Consider the following 26,351-nt stretch of genomic DNA (forward strand, 5'->3'; position numbering starts at 1 on the left):
CTGCGTCATTAGCAAGTGCCTGAGGTTATTTGGAATGCAGTTTTTGATAAGCAATTGGTGTGAAATATAATAGGAATGATTTGGTAATCAAGAAATATAAGGCAGATTTAATTAACTTTAAGCAGCTGTTTAAAATAGTAAATGTTTAAAAATCTAATTATCATTTCTGAGATTCTAAAAAATTTCCCAAATATAGTAAGGGTTTTTTTTATAAGAGTGTTCACCGTTTTTGCATTTATATTTCTTTTTAGTCCTAGCAAGTGAACTCTCTATATAAAAATGGAGTTTTTAATGTGATAGAACAAATTAATAAGAGAAGAGAGAAGAACCACATGGTCCTCTCAACTGATGCAGAAAAGGCATTTCACAAAATCCAGCATCCATTCCTGATTAAAACACTTCAAAATATAGGGATAGAGGGAACATTCCTGAACTTCATAAAATCTATCTGTGAAAGACACACAGCAAATATCTTCTTCAATGGGAAAAAGCTTGTAGCCTTCCTGCTGAGATCAGGAACACGAGAAGGATGCCCACTCTCACCACTCTTGTTCAACATAGTATTAGAAGTCCTAGCAACAGCAATCAGACAACAAAGAGAAATAAAATGAATCTAAATTGGCAGTGAAGAAGTCAAACTCTCTCTCTTCACTGATGACATGATTCTTTATATGGAAAACCCAAAAGACTCCACCCCCAAACTACTAGAACTCATACAGCAATTCAGTAATGTGGCAGGATACAAAGTCAATGTACAGAAATCAATGACTTTCTTATACGCTAAAAATGAAAATACAGAAAGGGAAATTGGAGAATCGATTCCATTTACTATAGCACCAAGAACCGTAAGATACCTGGGAATAAACCTAACCAAAGAGGTAAAGGATCTGTACTCAAGGAACTACAGAATACTCATGAAAGAAATTGAAGAAGACACAAAAAGATGGAAGACCATTCCATGCTCTTGGATTGGAAGAATAAACATTGTTAAAATGTCTATACTGCCTAGAGCAATCTATACTTCAAATGCCATTTCGATCAAAATTCCACCGGTATTTTTCAAAGAGCTGGAGCAAATAATCCTAGAATTTGTATGGAATCAGAAGAGACCCCAAATCACTAGGAAATGTTGAAAAACAAACAAACAAAAAACTGGGGGCTTCATGTTACCTGATTTCAAGTTTTACTACAAAGCTGTGATCACCAAGACAGCATGGTACTGGCATAAAAACAGGACACATAGACCAGTGCAACAGAGTAGAGAGCCCAGATATGGACCCTCAACTCTACGGGCAAATAATCTTTGGCAAAACAGGAAAAAATATACAGTGGAAAAAAGACAGACTCTTCAATAAATGGTGCTGGGAAAACTGGACAGCTATATGTAGAAGAATGGAACTCGACCATTCTCTTACACCGTACACAAAGATAAACTCAAAATGGATAAAAAAACTCAATGTGAGACAGGAATCTATCAGAATCCTGGAGGAGAACATAGGCAGTAACCTCTTCAATATCAGCCACAGCAACTTCTTTCAAGATATGTCTCCAAAGGTAAAGGAAACAAAAGAGAAAATGAACTTTGGGGACTTCATCAAAAGCTTCTGCACAGCAAAGGAAACAGTCAACAAAACAAAGAGGCAACCCACATAATGGGAGAAGATATTTGCAAATGACAGTACATACAAAATGTTGATATCCAGGATCTATAAAGAACTCCTCAAACTCAACACACACAAAACAGACAATTAAAAAAAATGGGCAGGGGGCACCTGGGTGGCTCAGTGGGTTAAGCCGCTGCCTTCGGCTCAGGTCATGATCTCAGGGTCCTGGGATCGAGTCCCACGTCGGGCTCTCTGCTCAGCAGGGAGCCTGCTTCCCTCTCTCCCTCTCTCTGCCTGCCTCTCTGTCTACTGTGATCTCTCTCTGTCAAATAAATAAACAAAATCTTAAAAAAAAAAATGGGCAGAAGGTATGAACAGACACTTCTCCAATGAAGACATACAAATGGCTATCATACACACGAAAAAATGTTCATCATCATTAGCCATCAGGGAGATTCAAATTAAAACCACCTTACACCAGTTAGAATGGCCAAAATTAGCAAGACAGGAAACAACATGTGTTGGAGAGGATGTGGAAAAAGGTGAACCCTCTTACACTGTTGGTGGGAATGCAAGTTGGTGCAGCCACTTTGGAAAACAGTGTGGAGATTCCTCAAGAAATTAAAAATAGAGCTTCCCTATGACCCTGCAATTGCACTACTGGGTATTTACCTCAAAGATACAGATGGAGTGAAAAGAAGGGCCATCTGTACCCCAATGTTTATAGCAGCAATGGCCACGGTCACCAAACTGCGGAAAGAACCAAGATGTCCTTCAACGGACGAATGGATAAGGAAGATGTGGTCCATATACACTGTGGAGTATTATGCCTCCATCAGAAAGGATGAATACCCAACTTTTATAGCAACATGGACGGGACTGGAAGAGATTATGCTGAGTTAAATAAGTCATGCAGAGAGAGTCAATTATCATCTGATTTCACTTATTTGTGGAGCATAACAAATAGCATGGAGGACAAGGGAAGATGGAGAGGAGAAGGGAGTTGAGGGAAATTGGAAGGGGAGGTGAACCATGAGAGACTATGGACTCTGAAAAACAATCTGAGGGTTTTGAAGGGGTGGGGGGTGGGAAGTTGGGGGAACCAGGTGGTGGATATTAGAGAGGGCGTGGATTGCATGGAGCACTGGGTGTGGTGCAAAAACAATGAATACTGTTACTTTGAAAAGAAATAAAAAATTAAAGCAAAACAAAAACAAAAACAAAAAAATGGAGTTTCTTTGTAACTTTTTCTACTCCTCAGTTTCTCTATAAAATGATGTTTGCAATTAAGAATGTATTTAAGAGGGGTGCCAGGGTGGCTCAGTGGGTTGAGCCTCTGCCTTCAGCTCAGGTCATGATCTCAGGGTCCTGGAATGGAGCCCCGCATCAGGCTCTCTGCTCAGCAGGGAGCATGCTTCCCCCTTTCTCTCTGCCTGCTGCTCTGACTACTTGTGATCTTTCTCTCTCTGTGTGTCAATAAATAAATAAAATTAAAAAAAAGAATGTTTTTAAGAACTAAATATCATCACTTTCCTTTCCTAATTTTAGTTTGTTTCTGTATTTCTCCCCAAGCATGGAGTAATAATGGCTATGTTCCAAGACTTAGCAATTCCTATTTGCCTACCTACTTACTACTAATTACCATAGTGATTTCTATTTTGCCTTCTGTGGCACGTAGAGAACGGAGTGTTCTGGAATTCAATTCAGGGAGTGAAAGAAAGAGATCAGCTTCTAATATCATCATGTCATTTGTTACAGTTAATACCAGACACGTAGACTAGGTAATGAAGTAACAAATACCCCCACCCTCCCATTTCAGATAAGTTTATATTTTGCTCATGCCACATAGCCATAGAAGTTTGATGACGTATAGAAGATGCCGCTCATGTTAATGACTCAGGGATTCAGGATGGAGCCTCAGATGGAGCATCCACCATTTCAGTGTGCCACAAGGAAAGGGGAGCTCTGGGGGGAATGTCAGTAATGACATGTTTTGTCCAGAAGCTACATATCGCACCAATTACATGGCATCCTAGTCCATGGGGGATCAGGTAGTATGATCCTACCAGGTTCCCAGGAGATGGGGAGCTAGCAACACTGGTGAGTAGTAATTCTGACAACTGCAAAGATGTACCAGTGTGTATCACTGCTTTTCATGAGAAAGGGAGACATGCCCCAAGGTAACAATTAGTTTTCGGTTATAAACAAAATGGAAATGCTTCAGTTATGGTGGTACTCTACATCCTGGCTTTATTACAAATACAGCTTCATGGAAGACAACAGATTCTGGTCTCATATTAAGGATCATGTTTCAGGTTTTCCAACTGTACTATGTCACTGCAGATTAGGAGAGTGGTTCAAGTGAGGGATCCTTGGAGTGTGCTTCCAGCTACCCAGTCTGATTCCCTCTTCATGTTCTAGTCCTGGGTCTTCTGCTCACATTGCTTTGATATCATAGATTGTTGGGTTTTCAGCTGCAAACACTGGGCCATCTCCATTTGTTCGGCATGAAGGGGAATTCATTCTGAAGAGAACTAAAACTTTTATCACTGATGTTGATGACCATCGTCATGCCTGTGTGAGCACTGTGAACAAGCACCTATTCTCAACTTAGACACTGAGTCTGGATCCTCCAGCCATTTCTCTTTTCTGAGCACTCTAAGGAAGCCAATGGCTCCTTAATAAGTCAAGCTTCATGACAAGACTGTTAGCAGAAGAAATGCCTCCTATGATAGGAAATAAAGAGTGAAGTCAGCCACTCTTCCCCATTGGTGTTCAGTAATAAAATCATCATCATCATCACAACAACATCACTCAAGTAGTTAAACATACATTTCAGTCTGGACTCCAGTAGCTGTTTTGTGTGTGTGTGTGTGTGTGTGTGTGTGTGTGTGTAAAAGCTATAGTCAGTTGGCTGGTATTGCCCCATTTTCACATGAAGAAACTGAGTCTCAAAGGTTTGTCCAAGTTCAAGTAGCTGCTCAGTGTCTCCAACTGTTACCAGACTTTGAGAAGTTATGCTTGACTTTATTTTATTAACTGTCCAGTTTTTTAATTCTGTAAAGATGTTATCTATACCTGTAACTTTTTAGTACTAACTCATTGCTTTCTATTTTGTATAATACTGGTGTAAGTATACCTTTAAAATCTTCCCAGTCTACTGTAAGTACCTCCAAAATCTCTACCTGATAACTGACCTAACTTGTGAGACTTATCAACTACTCAGAAAATGCTTTTGAATGAATGAATGAATAAATGAATGCACATGGGGCTCACATGTTTAGTTGAAAGCTACCGCTCGCTTCATGTAGGCAAGTCTAGACCCGTGGGGCTGGCTTGAACCTCAAAGCCAATTTGCCACCAGTATATCTATACAGAATTAACTATCTTTTCACCTAAGTAGAAGAGAAAATTTTTAGAATGACTTTTATGCCCAATTATGGGCATAATAAATGCATGCTGGCTGTAGAAGATCTAGAAAATGGAGAAAAATGTAGAAAAGAAAATAAAAATGACTCCATATTCTAGAGATTTGTTTTTCCAATCGTTGTTTTAAAAAACATTTATACACACACGATTTATGGTGCTGGAATCATAGGTAGTATTGTAGCCCTGTTTTTCACTTTTTATTATGTCCTTTAAAATCTTTTTCCAAAGATAACTTGTCCATGGTCTCAGGCTGTTCCATCCCAGGAAGGGGCCATAATTTATTATTAGACATTTAGGTGCTGTCATTTTTTGCCATTATAAATAATGTTGTTATGAACATCTTTCTATATAAATCTTTGTGAGCACGACCATCTGTCTGTTGGAGTCCCTTGATTGGTGACACATACCTGTGCTAACTGACATTTGACATGGGGAACTGAAGCTGTACCTCTATAACTTGTCAAGAAGACAAATAGGCTAACAGTGGCCTGTCTCGCTTTTATACAACTATGATTTTACAGGCCATTTGTTTGGTTAGAAGCTTGACGCCTCATTGATTCCATACACAATGTATTCCAAAAGAATGAAGGTGACCTTAGAGACAGCCAGCCATTTAGAATCTAATTAACCAAGCTTCAGGATATTTGGTGTCCAACACCAACCAGAGACATCATGATCTGTCAGATTCTTGTGACTCAGAATTAGAATTTAGCAAGGGATGTGGATTAGGTCTAGCTTGTGGGTGTTCTTCTGGAAAGAACAGAAGAGCTCAGTCTTTAAAACTAAAGGAATGTCCATTGCGGGAGGCTTTTGTAAAAAAAAAGGAAAGAAAAATCACTAACATATTCTCAAATTTAGTGAACTTTACTGGAGACTGTCAAAACAGGAAATCTTTACTTAAGCTTGAATGTCACCCCCCATGAGAGGACGAGAGTTTTTAAAATCACAGACTTAGAATTCTGTTTCCAGGATATATGAGAGGTATGGTATGTCAATTTATAAGATTCTTTAAACTGGGGTTTCATTTATTTTGTCAGTTTCTTGCAAAATCAACAAAAATTAAAATCCATATATATAAAAAAAGGACCCAGTTCGGTTTCCAGTTACAGAAGCTATAAGCATGAATGCTTAGTAGTCATCTCCAATAGCTTAAGAGGATAAGCTTTTACCTTTGATCAGGAATTTATTTAATCTTCTAGGACAGCATTGGACATTCTAGGTCCAAATTCCAGATATTTAATATGTTTCAGTTTTGCTCTCTGCTTCATGATGACAATTTAATCTCTAGCTCTTAACACTTATTGTACTAAATTGCTGTATTAATATTAATATGGGAGTGTGAAAAATTCAACTGGTAAATGGCATGCAAATTAAGCCTGATGCAAACTTTAATGCACTCAAAAAATCCTTTCAAAGGTAACTAAGTGGTAAAAAGACCAACTAATCACCATTGAAAGTGAAGACCGTTACAAGTAAAAAAGTAACATACTTCAAAGCAAACATGACTGATTTTAATCAAGCAACATCAATATAATAACTGGTATCAAGCTTTGATTACATTATAGTGTGTAGACAGTAAAACTTTTCTTCCCAGTCACAGCGCTATGAGTTGAATTGTATCTAAAAAAAAAAAAAAAAAAAAAAAAAAAAAAAAGATATGCTGAAATCTGAATTCTTAAATCTTAAATCTGAATTCTGGTAGCTGTTAATGTGACCATGTTTAGAGAGAGAGTGTCTTTGCAGACATAATCCTATTGAAGATGAGGTTGTGAGAGTGGGTGTCACCCAACATGATTGCTGTCCTCACAAAACCGTACAAAGTTGGGCAGACGGACATGCACAGAAGGAAAACATTGAAGACAGCCATGTCCTGATGGAGACGGACGCTGGAGTGATGGTCCTTCAAGTCAAAGAACACTTGAGGATTTCTGGCAAATACCAGCAGCCAGAAGAGGCAAGGAAGAACTCTCTCCTCTAGGTTTCAGAGGAAACATGGCCCTACTGATGCAGTGATTTCAGGTTTCTGGCCTCCGGAATTGTGAGACAATACGTTTCTCTTGTCTTATGTCACCTGGTTTGTGGTCCTTTGTCACAACAGCCCTAGCAAACTAATACTCTTAGCTTTCACTTTGCTCTGCCAAATTCCATTTTTCTTTTTCTCTTGCCTTAATTAAATCTGGGAAAGATCACATAGATTTCTGGTCAGTTTCTATTTTTCAAAGTTAGTCCAGTTTAAGTCTCCAATCTCCTACCCAGTTGACATCTCACCTCCTTCCCTGCCTTCAGTTAGCCAGGCTCATGCATCAGTGAGCTTAGGGCAGGGAAGGCAGGCGGGTTGTTCTGGCACCTTTCCAACCCCTTCCAGGGGTAATGGGGAGAGGCAGGTCTCATTCTAGGACACCTGCATGCCTTGCATTTGCTGGATCTTGGTCTTTGGTGCTGGAAGCAAGGAAATGGGCTAGGATAAATGGCAAGGTCAATGATGCTGTGTCACCTTTGACTCGTTCTTTCTAAATCTGGTTCTGTGTTGTTGGTGACCTCTGTTTCCTTGGTTTGGTGTTTTGCTTGACTCCTACCCACTCAGACCCTCAGAACTTCCTGTGAGAAAGGCCACTGTGTCTTCTCATGTCCAAGATACAGGATCCTCCAAGTGCCTACTTTTCCTCTTCACTGTCCTTCCTCAGGAGCCATGAGAAGCACCAGCATCCTTCACTCTCTGTCTTGGGACTCTGATGGAGAAAGTGTTGCATCCATCTTTTCCTACTCAAGACAGCCCCCTTCTGTGAAAATGGTGAGGGCCATTCTTGTAGCATCCCGTCCTCAGCACCCTCTAGGCAGAAAGTGGTCTCAGACTCAGGAAGGGAGAATGCCTCCACATCTGCCCTCATCAGGATCCATACCTCCCAGAGAGACGACTCCTGCAACCTGCTCACAGGCGTCAGCTCGAAGACTGCACAGCATCCCACCAGCCAGTGGGGGGCAGCACCTGTAGCCTTACCGCCGGTTTCCCTTGCCTTAGAGAAGAATATCACTGGGTTTACGGTTGCCTGGCTTTGGTTGATACTTTCAGCATCTCTACCTCTTCACTCAGGGTAGGAAAAGAACTTGGGCGGGGAGTAGGACTCTCTATGAACACTGTATTTACTCGGCTGTGGATTCCCCTGGCCTCCCTCTCTCTTCCTCTGACCCCTCAGAAAGATGTGAGGTAGACCTGAGATCTGGGGAGAGCAGCACCAGCTCAGTCTTGAGGAAAAGTTCTTGATTCAGTTGTTAGTGCCTCTCCTGAGGACATGCGAGTATTGAATGCCTCTTTGCCCTCATGTTGAATTACTGATTTCAAAATCTTAACCAGTCAATCCCCACGCCTGTGAGTGGAAGGAGATTTCCTTCCTCTAAAACTCAATGGGATTCCCACCTAGTGGAAGGCAGCCAGGCCCCTTTGCCTTCCCTCTTTGTCTTGGGAGTGCTGAAGGCATGGGTGCTGACAAGGTGGCACCACTTTTGTGAGATGGGAGGGGATGGCATGACCAGAGAAGATGGGTTACTAACTCCTGGGAAAATAAAAATTCCCACTCGATGGCTGTTACACCAGGAAAATGTTTCTGTTCCTAAGTTTTTTCCTTCCTTGTACTTCTCCTTTGATGTTGCAAGATGTTTCAGATGTTGCTAACAGCTCTTATGGTGAAAGAGCTGGGGGAGGAGCGACATTGAATGTGTCAGGTCTGATGAGGGTGTTGCTGGTGGCCTTGCCTCATGGCCCCCTTCCACTAGGTGGGAATCCCACTGGGTTTTAGAGGAAGGAAATCTTCGACTCACAGGCTTGGAGATTGGCTAGCTAAGTAAGGCTTTGAGATCAGTTAGTAAATCAAACAGAATGAACTTTTGGATGACTCCATTTCTAAACTGTTTTCAAAATGTCTTACTCCTGATGGTCAGTCTACCTGGAAAGTTGTTAAGAATTCTCAGGCCCCACCCCAGACCTGCTGAAACAGAAACTGGGGGTGGGGGGGTAGTGTTGCAGGTACGTGTATCAATTAGCAGGCACTCCAGGTGACTGACGCACATCAGTATTGATGCTCCTCTTTCCCAATAAAATGACACCCTAGCTTCTCTAAGAAATGGGTGTCTACTTGGTGTGGCCCAATGCAGAAGACATAATTTAATTTAAAAAATATTCCTTCACAATTCTCTAATGATTTTATTTTCCCCTCATCACATGCTTCAGCTCAAAAGCTTCAGGATGCACTTTAGCCGAGGCAAGGAGACTTGTTTTTCCTGAGTATGGAACTCCAGAAGTTTACTAACTGCCTTACATGAGGGAATTTCCACTTCTTTTCAATCATCCTTACTGTGATGCTTATTACTATGGTGTGTTTCCGGGCATAAGACGATGGAACTCTTCTCTCCTTACCTTATTTTCTCCATGACAATTGTCATCATAAAAAATATTATATATTTATATGCTTATTTTTTGTATGTCTTCCTCCACATGACTGTGAGCTTCATGAAGGCAAGGGATTTTGTCTTTTTATTCACCGTTAATTCCCCGGCATCTTAAACAGTACTTGGCACATTGTAGACATTCAGAATTATCTGCTGAATGAGTGCATGAAGGAAGGCTGGGTTTCAAGAATGTGTTTTACAAGTTGTACGTTTCTGTTTATTTATTAATTGAAGACAATTATGGTTTTTGTTCTCAATTCTATTTCTGAGAATGTTTAATACTACAGGCTTCATAAGGTCCTCAGAAGTCCCATCATTTTAGTGCAACAAGAACAGAAGAATTTACTGGGTTAATGTGAAAGTTGTTATCTGGGTGTACACTACAGAACATCATGGATTAAAACTGGATGGGAAAGGCTAAGGCAAGGTGAATAATTGTATGAAAATAACACAAAAGAATTGATGTCTAAGCTCTGGGCACACCAGTCTGCTGTTTGTAGAAGGATGCCCTTTTGTAGGGATTATTTTTAGAGAGTAAATCTGTTTATCAGTAATTGCTTTAGGCTGAACACCTCCCAGGATACAGTATTTCCATTTTCCTGTTGGCACATCGTACAGCTCCTACTTCGCAGATGTTCACTGTTTTCTCATTCGTTGATGATCCTATTCTGACACAGTAGAGGTGGCTTCCACCCTTGAAGCACTGAGGAGGCAACAGGCAGACACATTTGGAAGTGGAAGCTGAAACGAGAGGGAGATAGTATGACTCACCACAGACTTTGGGGTTTGATTTTACCTCGTTTGTTCCCAGAGCAGCAGGCACTTTGGTGACAATGTATTAGAAAGCTGGAGAAAAAGGCAATGATCCAAAAGACCCAACTGTGCTCTAATGGAGTCATCTGGTTGGAAGAGACCAGAATGCACTAGTAAGCCAGTAAGATTCAGGAGTTGGGCTGTTTCTGGCACCTCCTTCCCACTCACTGCCCACATCCAGTTGATCGCTACATCCTGTCAATCCATTTTGACGATGTCTTCTGTCTCTCTTCGCTGTTATTTCTCATTGGCACCACCCAAGAACATTTAGTTAACTTCTGTTGAGAAGGTGCTATGAACCACCTAATAAGCCAAGAGATTTACGTTCTTTATTTCATTTAATCCTCACAAAAAACATATGGATTCTATATTATCATGCTAATTCTACACACAAGCTTGTTAATGAGCTTGAGTGATTGGCTCATGGTTCCACAATTAGTAAGTGGTAGAGGCAGGTTTTAGATCATAAATGACCCATAGGCTTTAATTCTTTAACATAACTCTTACACCACAGTTACTGATTTCTTTCTAGAATATTTCTGGGTGGATGATTCTTTCATGAGGCCTGGTTTCAAAACTACCCAGTCACTTCATAATTCATATAGATCTTGCATTCATGAAATCAGTTTAAAATAATTACTTGAGATAAACTTATCAAAGCCAAGAATATTGCAAAAATTTTGAGTAAAGTGATATAGGCTCATTTATATACATGCATATTTTAATCAGAGGTCAAGGTCCTCTACACTTTGACGTCAAAATCTCTTTGCATATTGTCTTCCAGGTAGAGTAAGTCCCTCTGTGCCTCCCGACCAAGACCTCAGTGGTTGTCTAGTTTTTGTACTCTTGCCCACGCTATCCTCTTCTTTTGCTACACTGATGTGCTCCCTCCCACTTTCCTCCACATATCCAGTTTTTACAGGTCTCACTTCCTCCATGAAGCATTTCATAGTCACTTGTCCCATACCAACTAAACGTCAATTAAAATTTTAACTAAATTTAATAGTGTAAATCTGTAAGTACTATATCTGACATTTGTTAGTACTATATCTGACACTGACATGTCTTTCTCTCAAGACAGTTATAAGTGGTTTATTTGAGAGATCATTCATCTCTATGTCCCATTTACCTCTTACTGAGGTGCTCAATTAATTCAGGTTCATCAGTTGATTTCAGTTCTGAATTTTGGGTTACAGGTGTAAATATTCAAAAAGAAGTGTATTGATAGATCTGGGAAAACTCATGTTGCCAAATTATCTGAGTCAGACTGAGAATCAGTGATGATGTCATTAAGAAGTAGCTTCTTTTAGGCAGATATTGGTTCTTTCCCAATGTAAGAAAATGGGGGAAAGAAGTAGGGAGACACTCATTGACTTCCTGTCTTTGGTAGGAAACATTTCATGAAAGAGCATGCATTCTCTTGTAAGCCCTCTATCACCAGCTAGAGAAGATTCTAGTTGGGAAAGGTCTTGCTCATTGTTGTAAACAATAGGGTTTAGTGAAGGACACCTCTGGAGAGGATGTCCATTCCCCAGGCTTTTGGAAAGGCCATGGTCACCATTCCTTTAGGATGGTTATGGCTTAAATGCTCTTAGCAAGATTATCCGTAGACTACCAGCACCAAAGGCCCTTCCTACCACCTCTACTAATGCATCCTCCAACATTCAGTTCTCATGCCACCAGCCTTATGAAACACTTCCAGGCCAGAAGATTTTTATCCTTTATCTTCAGTGTCTTTATCATACCTTGTACAGTGACGTCCACATCTTGGCTACTAAATGGATGTGTGCCGAATAAATTTTCCCCTTCAATTAGCCAATGGTGGATATTTTTGAAATTTAGGCAAAACATCCCATGTCCATAAAAATAGGCTCCTTAAGAAGCCATTCATGTTCTAACTTTTGAAAAGTGAACTTTATGTAATTTTGAAGTTCCATTTTAAACCTTTCTTTATTTCATTTTAGAGAAGGAAAAGCATAGCAAAGTATGCAATGTATTCAAGAACACAGTTCAACCAAGAAGACCTTCAGTTCAACTCAAAATTAATAATATCCCAACTTGCCATGAGTGGATTGCTAAAAATACATTTTCATAAATGCTGTGATTTGTACAGTGATGCTCTTCTATAGTGTTACTGAACAGAATTCTTTGTGACATTGACTTTTCCCCACCAATTGAAGAAGACTGACCCAGGCAGACCATATCTTTAGATGGAAAAATGCTTTCAGTACTCTGATGGTGTATAAAACTAAAGAATCTTTTAAATGGCTTAAATTTCTCATTACAAAATATCCATGTATTAGTTTGACTATCCCAGGACATTCTCTTAACTTGAGCAATATTGATTAAATATTCAAACTTTTCTTGTTCTTTTTTTAGACAAACTCAGACTCCTGGAGACTGTAGGATTTAGATATATGTACAGTGAAGAGCTAATAGAAAAAGCAGATTTTGATGAAATTGTAAGCCAGATATTATTTGTTACTCTGACAGATCTGAAAAGAATAATTTGTGGAAAATAGAAAAAAAATTCATTACTATACAGGGTTCCATGAAAATCTTTTCTTCATGATAAGTATGGAAGAAGGGAAGCTCACACTAAACACATCCTCAAATACCAGTTCCCCTATTGTAGCACAGATAGAGGGACCATTTTAATCCTGTTTCCTTTAATCTTCAGTGTGCATTCCTGACAGTAATGTTCCTATGCTACCATTTTCAAAGAAAAAGGTTATATTTTAAATATAAAATGATATTACATAATACTTTCAGTACTTTTCTACCATAAGTTATCATCTATGAGAGATATGTCAGTTGGGTAATGGTGTTAGTCTGGCAATGAAAAATGAGTAGTAGTGTTTAGCTACAAGATGATTTGATACTGATCAAAATTGGGCAACTTACAGAAAGTAGAAACATAATACCACTTCCTGAGTATCAAATTGACAGAGAAATAAAGGAGTAAAAACTCCAAGCATTGGTAAATGTATGGAAGGCAGTCTTAATTATATCTTGTAGGTAGGAATATAGTATGGTAAAAACATTTCTGGAAAGCAAGTTGATACATAGTACCAACAAAGACTTTATATTCGGAAGTCATGTTTACCTAGGAATTTCATTTTCTAAGGTATATCCTGAGGAAATAATCTTAAAGATTTATCTGTGATAGATTGGTCTATTATAGCACCGTTTATAACAGCAAAATATTGGGAAGGATCTAGACACTTAAGATTAGTTAAATAAATTATAGAATGTCCATATAGGTTTTGGCAGACATTGAAAATTATGTTACAAAATAATATATAATGACGTGAAAATAGTTTCATGATATATTAAGTGAAAAACAGCAATATATAAAATAAGATGTAAAGGGTGATACTTTAAAAAAAAATGCAATGTAATCAGGGCCATCCCTGAGATTTATAAGGCCCTGGGGAATTTTTTATTTTTATTTTATTTTTTGTGAAATGCCTCTCTGTATAAATAAGAACAATCACTCTAATTTAGAGGGTCAGCACCATACCAGCAGTCCAATCTCAAGCAGTCTTGACAAATACCCTGCTGGTTGGTGGCTCACCAGGCTGCTTTCTGGAAATGATGTTCTAGCTCTGAGCCACAGATGGCTCTACAGGCATGAGTCCCAGAGCTCCTTGGAGCAGCTGGTTGACCTCATGCATGGTGAGAGAGAAGCAGAATGTCAGAGAATGTTCCACAAGGGAGAAACAGTGCCTGAGCCCATGAGCCAACCCCATCTGGGCCCAGAGTGTCCTACCTGTTTAACACTGCCAGCCTTGGCTAGTCCCAGGCACTTTAGGAGGACTTATAAAAATTTGAAGAAGATGCTTCTGGCAATTAGTATCCACGAGGAATTTGGTCTAGGCTCAGGGTCCTCTGGCTATGTTGTCCCAGCCAGTCCCAGATGCCAGAAGAAAACTTAGACAATTCTGATGAAAGCTTTCCAAAGCTGGGGGTAGGGAATGGTGCCTGAAGCATGAGACTGGGACAAGTGATTTTCTACGGGAGTCTAAGGGTAGTACTGATTGTATATGCAATGAACAGTAATTAGGAAGATTCACCCTAAAACTATGAAAGTGGCTATTTCTAACAGTGGGTGGGTTATGTTTTTTTCTTTCTTTCTATTTAAATCACTTTATAATTTTTTTTTTACAATGTAAAGGAGTTATTTTTGATTAAGGAAAAGTTTTTGTTTTGTTTTTAAAAAGAGTATAAATGCAAATAAGATGAACTAGTTGCAGGGCACCTGGGTGGCTCAGTGGGTTAAAGCCTCTGCCTTCAGCTCAGGTCATGATCCCAGGGTCCTGGGATGGAGCCCCGCATCCGGCTCTCTGCTCGGCGGGGAGCCTGCTTCCCCCCCTCTCTCTGCCTGCCTTTCTACCTACTTGTGATCTCTCTCTGTCAAATAAATAAATAAATAAATAAATAATCTTTAAAAAAAAGATGAACTAGTTGAGATGAAGATTATGTGTGAGCCTTTCTAGGACGTGGTCACTACTGGAGCTCACCTGAACATTTTTCCCAGTCGTAGCAGGTGTCATAGCCACAGGATTCTTTCTTCGTGCTATTGGTTGAAAGTCTTCTCCTTTCAAGACCCCATTCTAGCTGTGGACCATCTTGGCAGGAACCAATATGTAGAAAATGGAGTTGTTGATTATTTAAACACTTCTCGGCCAAAAACTTACAAGAAGATGAAGTAAAGTAACGGCTGGTGTCTGTATCAAACACGCAGACATCTTCTGAATAATGGCTGCCCAAGAGAGGAAAGCAAACATTCGCATATGAAGATTAGAAAAAAAGAGATGGCAGGCAGCCAATATAATATGTAGACTCACCACCCAGTTTTCTTCCCCAATGCTCCCCCCCCATCCCCAGCCTCTCTCTGTTTGGTTCTTCGTCTCATCTGGCGTGCCCTATGATTCATCCTTCTAACGTTTCATCTTTATCTTGGTGTTCCTCCCAATTGTCTTCAAATCAAAGTCTGAATTCTTCAATTCTGGTCTTCAAGATCTTCAAATTGAGGATCTTGACTCAATTGGAGTCAATTTGACTCCAATTAACTTTCTACAACTTGACTCCGATTAACTTTCCTTTCTAGAATTGTATTGTTTTCCTTCCTGATCGCTATCACCTGACAATTGTATTGATCATTTTTGAAAATGATAAGATTACTTCTCCTTTATTGGCATCCCATGCTCTGTTCCATCAGCATTGCATTGTCTTTCTTCTGTGCCTCTCTGTGTCCAGTTCAATTACTGGCTGCACTTCTGCACTTGGAAGCTAACCCTGACCAATCTGGCTCATATATTCTGGATTGCCTCAGAACTCCATAACACTCAGTATTTGGAAACCATATATATATATATATATATATATATATATATATATATATATATATAGACATAAAAGCTCATGCCCTCAATTGCAGTACAAACACACTTACAAATATATATATGTAAATATATATATATATATTTGAGTGCAAAAAATAAATATAAAATTTATTAAAACACCCACAATATTTTAAAGATACCAGGAGTAATACAGGTCACAAACCCAGTTGTTTATAATAAAATACAAATCAAAAATACTTGCAATTTCTAGGCACCCTAAATTAAATTTACTGAAACACTGGGGGAGAAGGGAGGGTAAGGAGGGGTAGCTCAGGAGGCAAACCAATAAAGTGGGAGGAAAAAATACTAACAAAAAGGTAAAAATTATACAGAATAAAATCATCAGCATAAATTTACTGTACTAAGAATATCTACAGTTTAATAATACACATCCTATTGCCTTGAGACATTGCAAAAATCTACCATTCATCCATCAACCCCAGATAAACTTCATTTCAAGTAGCCACAGTTACAAAGTCAAGACAAAACATTCAAGTATGGTTGTTAAGTTCACCTCCATTGGAAGCCAAGTAACCAAACAGGAATTCAAAGAGAGAAGAAATAAAACACATCAAAAAGCTATAGGGGTTCTTGATTAAGTCTAATGCATTAATATGCCACAATGTGACCTGCCCTTATTTCTTTTTATAATTAGAATATGCAAAAAGGAAATGACATCACTCCTGTTTTTCTCCTCCTTTTACCCCTCAAAGGGGGAAAAAAAAAAAAAGGTACTGGAATCAAGAAAATTTTGGATGTTCAAATGAGCCAAATAGTATTTTTTCAATCTCCATGTGTATAGTGATGAATTTTCCCTGAATGACGACGGGTAGTCAAAATGAGAAGAGCATAAATGACACCACTTATTTATATATATAATATATATTATAAATATATATATTTAAAATATATATATATTTGCAAGTGTGTTTGTACTGCAATTGAGGGCATGAGCTTTTATGTCATTCCCGGGGTAACTTGCTTAATCTTCCTAAGTAGATGCTGGGTCTTCCTCCCGAAACCTAGCCAGTGGCCACAGTCCTCCTTTTGTTGAGAGGATAAGAGCTTCTTGATTACTGTAAATTTGAGTTTCTTCTTGGATGTCAGTTTTAGAGTCCACAATCAGGGCATCAGTGTGTAAATTGATCTCCAGGAATAAAGGCCACTCACTCTCTGTGCACAGAGAACTTAAGCTGTGGGGCCAGTCACTTCTCACAAATACCTTCAATGCTGTGTAAAGGAGAGCTGAGGACTACAGAAAGAGGCTAGAGAGGTAAGGAAGAGCTGAAATTCTGACAGTTCCAGAGGATGGTTTGTGTTCTCCCAACTTGGTATTGCAAAGATTAAGACAGAAGCTTCCCCTGCATTACATGGGCAATATGAGGGTTGCATGTACTCCCCAGGAGGCCATCTGCTGGATGAGGAAGACTCCACCAGCAAGAAGCTACACGGTGGGCCATTTCTGGTGAAAATTGGGGGGACAGGTAGAGAGGACAACCTTTGTGCTGAATTCTATTTGTGGCATTATATGCAAAAATACCCTAGAGTGTTCCTAAATAAATAAGAAATCCCTGTAAGTGTTCGTTCACCAGCATGGAGGAACATGAGAGCTACTTAGTGTTAAAAGTGAAGGATAACACCTGGGCACAGTCTATTGGCTTACTATCCCAATGTTCAGTCTTTCTCCTCCTCAGTCATTTGACTGTAACTTTGTTCATAGGGCCTATGCATCCAGCCAAAGTACTGTACTTCACAGCCTCCCCTGCAAGTTCATGTGGCCATATGAATAAGTGAAGTTTAATGAGGTAGAAGTGAGTGATGGGTGTTCCAAGAATTCTCCTTAAAAAGAGGGAAAATGTCCATTTTTGGTATTCTCCCTTCCTGCTTCTACAGAGCGATCTCTGACCATGAAATAACTTTTAGGGCGACGGTAGAACCAGAGCTGGAATGAGCCTCAGTCTTACTGGCAACGAGAGAGTTGTCATACTAGCCCTAGAATGCCTACCTCTGCATTTATTTTGTGAGATAGAGAAACAAAATTTATCTTCAGCTAACATTGTTTTGAATTAAACTCAGCTGAAAGTAACCCTTAAATTAAGAAGCTCCCTTGACTCTCCTTAGTTTGTTCATGTAAAGAAAAGGCAGTTAGGGGTGACTGGCTGGTAAGTGACTCTTGATCTCGAGGTTGTGAGTTCAAACCCCACAGTGGGTGTAGAGATTACTTTAAAAAAAAGATAAGGCAATTGTAACAACAAAAAGGAGATAGTCATCTAGTCATGGCAGTCAGAGGGAGATGTATCATTTTCTCTCTTCATTCTCTCTACCCCAGCTTGAAAAAATAAACTGACAAAGGGGTGTGTTTATCTGTGAAGTCTGTATTCATGCCACTGTCTCTATTCTAAGCTTTTAGAGTCACAACCTTGCCCCATGCTTAGAAGCAAGAGGAAGATTTTGAGAATAACTGAGTCTGAAACCCATTATGGACAGGAATGAGTCTTCATAAACAAAACTGCAAGTTTCTTCATAAACAAATGCCACACAAACTTAGGGAATGGGCTGAGAGATAATTAAGAAAGCTTGCTACCAGTGGGGAAGAAATCAACACAGCAGAGGGGGTATCAGTTATGTGAAAAATTAATATGTTTCATGTTTGTGCTTCAAGAAGCTCAGCTCCTCTATCGAGCTGGTTACACTAGACTGGTTTTCCCATTTTCCAAATACAGTCCATAGAGTATCTCTCACCCACAGTCTTCTTCTGGAGATATGCAAATGCACTCAGATCCCACCTGTTTTTGTCCTAGTTGACAATGGCCCTTTAATTTTGTCAAAGAATCTGAAACAAAAGAAAAGAGGTAAAGAGCTGTGCACCGCATGGATTCCAAATGGTAAGTTTGGACGTAGGAGGGGAGGCAGTGGTGAAAAGTTCTCTCTTATCACCTATAGTAAGGGTATTCATTTTGCCTTTTTCCAAATATGTTCTCATGAAATATCCTGTCTGAAAGGTCCTTTCTAGCTCTCATGAGCCGTCTTTTTCCCAGCCTGAAGTTGCTATAAAGTTCATGGAACTGAAGAAAATGGAATTGGTGAAATTTCTGTTCATTTGTTCTTAAAATACTTCCTGTCTTAGCGCTGTGTTAAGTTCTGGAAAATAGTGGATTGAGTACAATTTCATACAGAGTCTATGCTCACAGAGCTTAGAGTTTTGTGAGGGCAGACTGACATTAATCAAACACACGAATACAAATAGAATTGCTCATGTTATTCATGCTAGTAGAGAGAAAGCACATAATCAAGAAATCTGATGTCATGAGGAAGGTTAGGACTGGCAAAATGGAAAGACGAAAGGGAAAGTGTTCGCGGCTGAGGAACCATCAGGCATGGAATGTCGAAAGAGAGGCAGCAAGTGAATTTCCTGGAACTGTGAGAAGGCCTGTGTGGTTTTAGTGCAGAAAAACAAAAGCATGGAACAAGATGAGGCCAGAGAGGTAAGTGCGTGTCAGGCTGTGTGGGGGCTTACAAGGCTTTTGAAAGATTTTTGCCTCAAACAATGACCAGTCTTTGGTGGGGGTTAAACAGGGGGTCCCATGACAAAATCAGGTCTGGATTCTGAAAAAGGAATTAATTCTGGCTTCTGTGTGGAGAATGAATTTGAAGAGGCATGGTGACAGAGAAGGTAGACAATCTACGAGATGATTATAGTAGTTCAGGTGAAAGAGGATGGTAATTTGGACCAAAATGTTGAGTTGGAAATGAAGAGAAGTAGATAAGCCTGGGACATATTTAGCAGGTTAAATGGATGAAATTGCATATCGTGGACAAGCTGTGTGAGCTGCAAAGTATGATTCTTAGGTTTCTGGCTTGCATTAGACAATAGGCTTTGGTGCTTTAACTGAAATAGAAAATATTATAGGATGCTTAGTTTTGGGGGGCACCTGGGTGGCTCAGTGGGTTAAGCCTCTACCTTCAGCTCAGGTCATGATCTCAGAGTCCCCACATCAGGCTCTCTGCTCAGCAGGAAGTCAGCTTCCCCCTCTCTCTGCCTGCCTCTCTGCCTACTTGTGATCTCTCTCTCTGTCAAATAAATAAATAAAACCTTTAAAAAAAAGATGCTTAGTTTTAGGGAGGGAAGGGTAACGACTCAAGAGTTCTTATCTGCAAATGTTAAATTTGTGGTGTCTTTATTTTTTAAAAAGATTTTATTTATTTGAGAGAAAGAGAGAGAGCATAAACAAGGGGACCAGCAGGCAGAGGAAGAAACAGGCTACTTGCTGTGCAAGGAGCACATTGTGGGACTTGATCCCAGGATCCTGGGATCATTACCAGAGCCACCCAAGCATTCTTAAATTTACGGTGTCTTTTAGACACTCAAACAAACTATATCAAAATAGGTACATAAAATATATGTATTTTAAATGTATCTATTAACATGTGGCCATTTGGGTTTAAGCTCAGTGGAGAAGTCTGTGCTAATGAAATAAATTTGTTATTATTGTTCTTTGGGGAATCATTGAAGCCATATGTATGGGTATGATTCCCCAGCAGGAAAAAGTAGCATAAGGGGGAGAGGACAGATATGAGCCTTGAGGAACTCCAGCATTTAATGTCCAAGCACAGGCGGGAGGCTGCCAAAAACAGAGAGCACCAGTCAGAGAGGCAGAAGCCAAAAAGATGGTGTTGTATATTGGGAGCCACGGAAAGAAAAGGAATGTCAACACTGTTGGATGTTCCTAAGAGGTCAAAGGAGATGAGGATCAAAATAATATCCATCACTTTTAGTGATGGTGGTGACAATGGTGAAAATGGTTCTTTTGGGGGTAATGTCTCGAAAGTCAGATTTTCTTCTAAGAAGAATCCATGGAGAAATGCAACTCCAAATGCAGGTGTTTATCCCTGCATGATATTCTAGGCACTAGCATGTGATGGCGGGGGAAAAAAGATAAAAAGAATGAAAACAGAAGTTTTTTTGCATGAATGTAAAGGACACTGTGAAAACATAGTTTAATCATAAATAATCATAGTAATGGGTTTATACATAAAGACCATGATAGGTGCTTTGTAGAAAGGGAACATGGTTCCAGAGACCATATAATAAGAGACCTCAACTGAGAAATACAAGGAACAATCCACAAATAAATGAGGCTTGATCTAAGACAAGCAACTGAACAGTATGTATGTGAGCAATGGGCGTTAAAGCAGAGGGAGTAACACTTGGGTGTATTATATGAAGGGGAAGTCTTGGTTGTCTTGGCTTACATGAAGGGCCATCCAGAGAACCTTTAGACTAGTTGAACTCGACCTAGAGTTGACTTTCTGAGCCTATTGCATGAAACAAACTTCCCAGAACTGAATTTGACTAATCCACAGAACCACAATGGCTTCTGGAAACAAGTAATCATCAAAGGATGGCAGTAGGCAGCTATAGCTAGATATTCTGCCATATTAAATGATGGAATAGGAGACCAAGCTCACAGATAGCCATTTTACACTACGAGGCAGAAGGTTTGATGAGGGAAGGAGGTTTATGCTAGAGGCAAAAGTAAAGATTTTAAGAATCAATAGGTATTCTTCATAGCAATGAATTTCATTATTTCCCACTCTCATTCTCTGTCAGGAACCTTATTCCTTCTGGTGAAATCTGGCCCATAACTTTACTGAACATGGGGACCTACCACTGCTGGGAAGGTCTCAGATATTGAGCTTTTCCATTGACATGGGATTATTTTTCTTTGTTGTAGAAGCTATACCTCTCTGCCCTTCGGAAATAAGTCCACACTTAGGTCAGGGAAGAACTCTGAGCTGTACATCGTTTCCAAAGAGAATCAACTTTCAAGCACTTGGCACTACTGATTCAAAGTTGTCATTGATCACACGCAAGGAGTCCGACCCCTCAGTGTATCAGGTGGAAGTCAGAACCAGCTGTCAGCTGCCCATACTGCGCCGCACACTTTGTGAAGGATGTGGAATGGAGAACATTGTGATCTTTGGAGGGTTGGCATTGGGGGGATCTTTGGGAGTGTCAGTTTCTCAGAGGAAGAAAAAGTAACTGTGAAGGCATGTACTATCTCATTTCCTCAGGAAGCCAAACCCTTTTCACGTTGAAATAATTAAAAAATCTTTTCCTAACCAAGGATGGCCTGAAAGCCTCTTTGTCTCACAGTTCCTCGCACATTGAAAGGAAAGTGTTCAACTTTATTGATTTTCTCTCTCTCTCTCTGACTTCCCTCATTGATCTTTTTGCCAGGGTTGCTGGAAAGAGAATGTATGAGATAGGATGTTTATTGACTTTATCTGGATGTAGAAAAGTTCATTCTCTCAGATTGGATTATAATTTCAATTTCTTCTCCAAATGCATCATAGGAGTGTGTGTGTGTGAGTGTGTGTGTGTGTGTGTGTGTGTGTGATAGTGCTGCTGTTTGTAGAGAGAAGATACTACCTAAGACGCCAAGAGGATCTTAACCATCTGAAACCTGTGGTTCCCTCTTGTATGCGTGATCAGGAGTCAAGTGAAATCCAGCCATAATGTCAACTTGAAGTTCTCACAAATTTCTGTGATATCTCTTTATCAATAGTGTTAAGGTTATTTTAATAGGTTAACTTTTCCCCTTTCATTCACACATTAGGATAGCCTGAAGAAGGTATGGAAGGCCAGATGGCAGTGAGCTTGGGGAAGGAATACCCCTGTTGGTCAGTTCCCGTTGACCCAAATTGCCCAACCTTGGCAATGGCCCAAGCAAAATGGGCCTGATCATACCAGATCTCAGATACATCTTCCAGGATTCATTCATTCTTTCTTTTATTTTTTTTAAAGATCTTATTTATGTTTTGACAGACAGAGATCACAAGTAGACAGAGGCAGGCAGACAGAGAGGATGAAGCAGACTCCCTGCTGAGCAGAAAGCCCGACGTGGGGCTCGATCCCAGGACCCCAGGATCATGACCTGAGCTGAAGGCAGAGGCTTTAGCCCACTGAGCCACCCAGGTGCCCCCAGGATTCTTTTAATAAAATGAGACATGTTTCAAAAAAGCTTGCTGAAAAAGTTGGAAAATATGAATTATTAGAAGCCCTTAACCACTTTTCCAAGTTACTGCTCACCAGACTATTTTCTCCTGCCCCTCCATGACAGTTGCCTGATAAATGAACTTCCCAGTTTGTAGGCTCCTCTGGTTAGAGTAGGCAGTTAGATAGTAATGAGCAGGGCAGGGACGGAGCAGAAAGGCACCTGCTAAGCATCAAAGGGGGGTTGAGGCCACCTGTTGTGGTGAGGAAATCTTAGGCCAACAGCAAGCTGAGGTTATGTGGTGACTTTTCCCTCATTATACCATTTACGCTGTAGTTTTGAAAGATCCTTGCCCCTAACTAAAATCACCATGGCACTCTGCTCAATCCAAATAAAGATTGGTATGTGGATTCCTGGAAAAAAAGCAGGCTTCCACCCAGAAGTGGAACTACCTCAATGAACATTCCTCCCCTAATTACTCAAAATACAACACAAGCTTGTAAACAGACTACTCTATGTATATATTGATAGATAGATACAGATGTAGATAAATTTAAAAGCTTTCTCTAGTTAATTTGTTTCAAAAGTGCCTTTAAGTTTTTTCCTCTCTCCAAAACAATGGTTCTCAACTCTGCATGGATCTGGCTAGTTGGAAGAGATTTTAAATAAACACCAAATACCAGGCCCTCTGCAGCTCAGTGACATCAGAATCATGGGATGGGACCTAAGCAGAGGTGATTTTTTTTTTTTTAAAGATTTTATTTATTTATTTGACAGACAGAGACCACAAGCAGGCAGAGAGGCAGGCAGAGAGAGAAGGGGGAAGCAGGCTTCTTGCTGAGCAGAGAGCCCGATGTGGGGCTCGATCCCAGGATCCTGAGATCATGACCCAAGCTGAAGGCAGAGGCTTAACCCACTGAGCCACCCAGGCGCCCCAGCAGAGGTGATTTTTAAAAGAAGTGCCCCATCTGGAGTTAAAAAAAACACACATTGTTTTAGAGGAATTGATATGAGATAACATAGACAATGCATTAGGTATTTGTTTTATTTGAGGAAGAAGTCTTGGAACTCATATCAGAAGACCCTTTAGAAAATAAGATCTTGGTCCTACTTTGATAAATCAGTGAATAATCCTGCATTTATATATTTTAAATGAAAACAAAATGCTTAGGTAATTAAAAAGTAGTATGCATTACTTTTTTATGGCTCTCCACTTTAAGCACATTTTCATTAATTCTGATTTTGTTAGGGTGCTTGGGTGGCTCAGTCAGTTCAGCATCTGCCTTTGGCTCAGGTCATGATCCGAGGGTCCTGGGATGGAGCCCTGCATGGGACTCACTGCTCAGTGGAAGCCTGCCTCCCCCTCTCTGTCTGCCACTCCCCTTGCTTGTTCTCTCTCTCTCTCTCTCTGTCAAATAAATAAATAAAATCTTTTAAAAAATTCTGATTTTGTTAGATGTTAAATTCAAAAACTGAAGCATTCGATTGGAGAAGAACATTGACCTCACTCTCTAAAGTCTGAAGATATCTACCCGACTAATAACTTTCATTTTCTGCCTGTCTTCATTATGACACAGGTTGAAATATGAAACCCAGCCCATTGGGGAAACTTCTACTTTCCCTTCCCAAAACACACTCAGGAAATAGCCCCACTGTGGATGCTATACAACCACTCTGGGGAAGGGGGCATCTTAGCAGACCCCAGACCCCTGAGCTGCTACTCACCTTCTTCACAGGTGAGTGAGTCTGAAATGTGCGGTGTCCAGGAACCCTCACTGCATGTGTACCTTGATGGCCCAGCAACAACAAAACCTTTGGGGCACGTTAGCTCAATGGAATCGCCAATTTCATAAAATTTCTGAAATGGTGAGATCGTCAGACCTTCTTGCGCGACTGGCTTGAGGCACTGTGTCTCTGCAGGCAGAGAAACATTTCAGATTTGCTTAGTGAAGCAGAACACTGAACAAATGTAAGCAGATTTTAGGCAGCCCAAGAGGTGATTTTAATGCTACTTATTGCTTGGGTGCAGCTTTAAGGCCGTGTTTTGATCAGAAATGTGGGGTTCCGGGGATGGGCAAAGGATCCCACCTTGAGAGACTTCTCCCCTGAGCCAATCCCTTTAGCTCCATCATCTGAGGTTCCCTTGCTAAGGATGTGGCTCCAGAAACTTTCCACTTTCATTACATTATTGGGACTTTTCCTTTTAAAACATACTTTTTCCCTTCTTCTCCATAGCAGGGGTTCCCAAAAGCAAGTCACCACAGTGTGGATGACCAGAGGCAGACGTCCTAATAGACACTGGTCTCAACTCTCCTTCGTGGGGCTCCCTAGTAACTCTTTGGGGTTCCTACTTGAGCCTTCTAGAAATCTTATTTTGACTTTACTGTAGCCTACAAACGGGCAGGCTTCTTCCTCTCTTCCTTAATAAAGGATGCGAACATGCTCCAAGGAGAAATCTGCATGTCACATAAAATCCCATTTCTGATACATAAGGAATGTAAGTATCATCTTCCTGGGACTCATCAATTTGCATTAATTGGGGCATCAAGCAAGGTCCTGAGGTCTGAGGTTCGAAGTAGGTAGCGGACTTTCAGGATTTCTTTGCTAAGCACATGCTTTGTAGTCCTGCGTCTAGGAGGCTAAGATACAGCAGCCTGAGAACTGAAATAGGAAGACATCTTGAAATTGAATTTTACCAAATGAATCCTCTTTTCTGCTTCGCTAGACCTTTTTACCAGAGTTACGTAAAATCGTACGAAGTAGTGATCTGAGGGTGTGATTTTGCTCTAGGTGTATGGGACACATTCATTCTTTAGAGTAGTCATGCAGAAAGTCTGCCTGTGTCTCACGTTGGCATTCCACGTCTCCTCGCCTCCACGTCCTGTCTGGTAAACATCTGAAGTACTGGTAGCCCACAGTTGTGAATCCAGTAAAGCAGGAGATTTCCACATCTTCCCCAACTGCGTACAGTTTCTTCTCATTCTAGAATTAACACAGAAGCCATAAATTATCAATGCCACGAACTCTAAATACCTCGGGGGTAGTCCTGGATTCTTTCCATTCCCTCACTCCTGATGTCCTCAGTCACAGTCCTCTCAGTTTCTACTTCTAAACATCTCTCAAAGCTCCTCCTTTTCTTTGCCACCATCACTGTCTTTGATCATGGAATTTATGATCTCTTACAAGGACAACCTTCTAACTGGGCCTTCTTCTAAGCCACCTTCCATATTGCTGCTCTAAATATATATATATATATATTTTTTTTTTTTCTTAGAAACTTCCTCCCCACTGGATATAGCATGCCCTACCACTGTAAAAGTTAAAAATCTGTATATACTGACCCTAGAGTAGCTATAAACTGAATAAATAATGTATTCTACAGGGATTTGCTATAGTGGCTAATCAACTACATGTCATGTAAAAGTGTTACTCAGTTCCTAGTAACCCAGGAGTCATTCTATAGTTTCCCAGTTATGTGTAACTAAAGTACAACTACCATCATGTGGGAGTTCACTAAAACCTTTGCTCCTGTAAAACCTACCTCTCACAAAACAAAACCTCCTGCCATTCTCTGAACGTGATATTCTCAGTCATGCCACCATGTCTTTATCAGGCTGTTCCCTCCGTGCTCCACACCTTCTGTCTTTCCCTCTCTC

General features: G+C 40.2%; 1 protein-coding gene across 1 annotated transcript in view; it reads right to left on the bottom strand.

Moving 5' to 3' along the window:
* Nucleotides 1–9,666: 9,666 nt before the first annotated feature.
* Nucleotides 9,667–26,351, bottom strand: part of C6 (complement C6) — a 65,029-nt gene continuing 48,344 nt past the window's right edge. Inside the window, exons 12-16 of the mRNA XM_059416319.1 lie at nucleotides 25,545–25,677; nucleotides 24,421–24,609; nucleotides 18,440–18,530; nucleotides 14,813–15,054; nucleotides 9,667–10,217 (exon numbers count right to left, since the gene is read on the bottom strand). Coding sequence (XP_059272302.1) covers nucleotides 10,036–10,217; nucleotides 14,813–15,054; nucleotides 18,440–18,530; nucleotides 24,421–24,609; nucleotides 25,545–25,677 — 837 coding nt within the window. The 3' untranslated portion in view covers nucleotides 9,667–10,035. The remainder of the gene's footprint in view (nucleotides 10,218–14,812; nucleotides 15,055–18,439; nucleotides 18,531–24,420; nucleotides 24,610–25,544; nucleotides 25,678–26,351) is intronic.

This window comes from Mustela nigripes, chromosome 12 (genome assembly GCF_022355385.1).
Source record: "Mustela nigripes isolate SB6536 chromosome 12, MUSNIG.SB6536, whole genome shotgun sequence".
Classification (NCBI taxonomy): Eukaryota; Metazoa; Chordata; class Mammalia; order Carnivora; family Mustelidae; genus Mustela; species Mustela nigripes.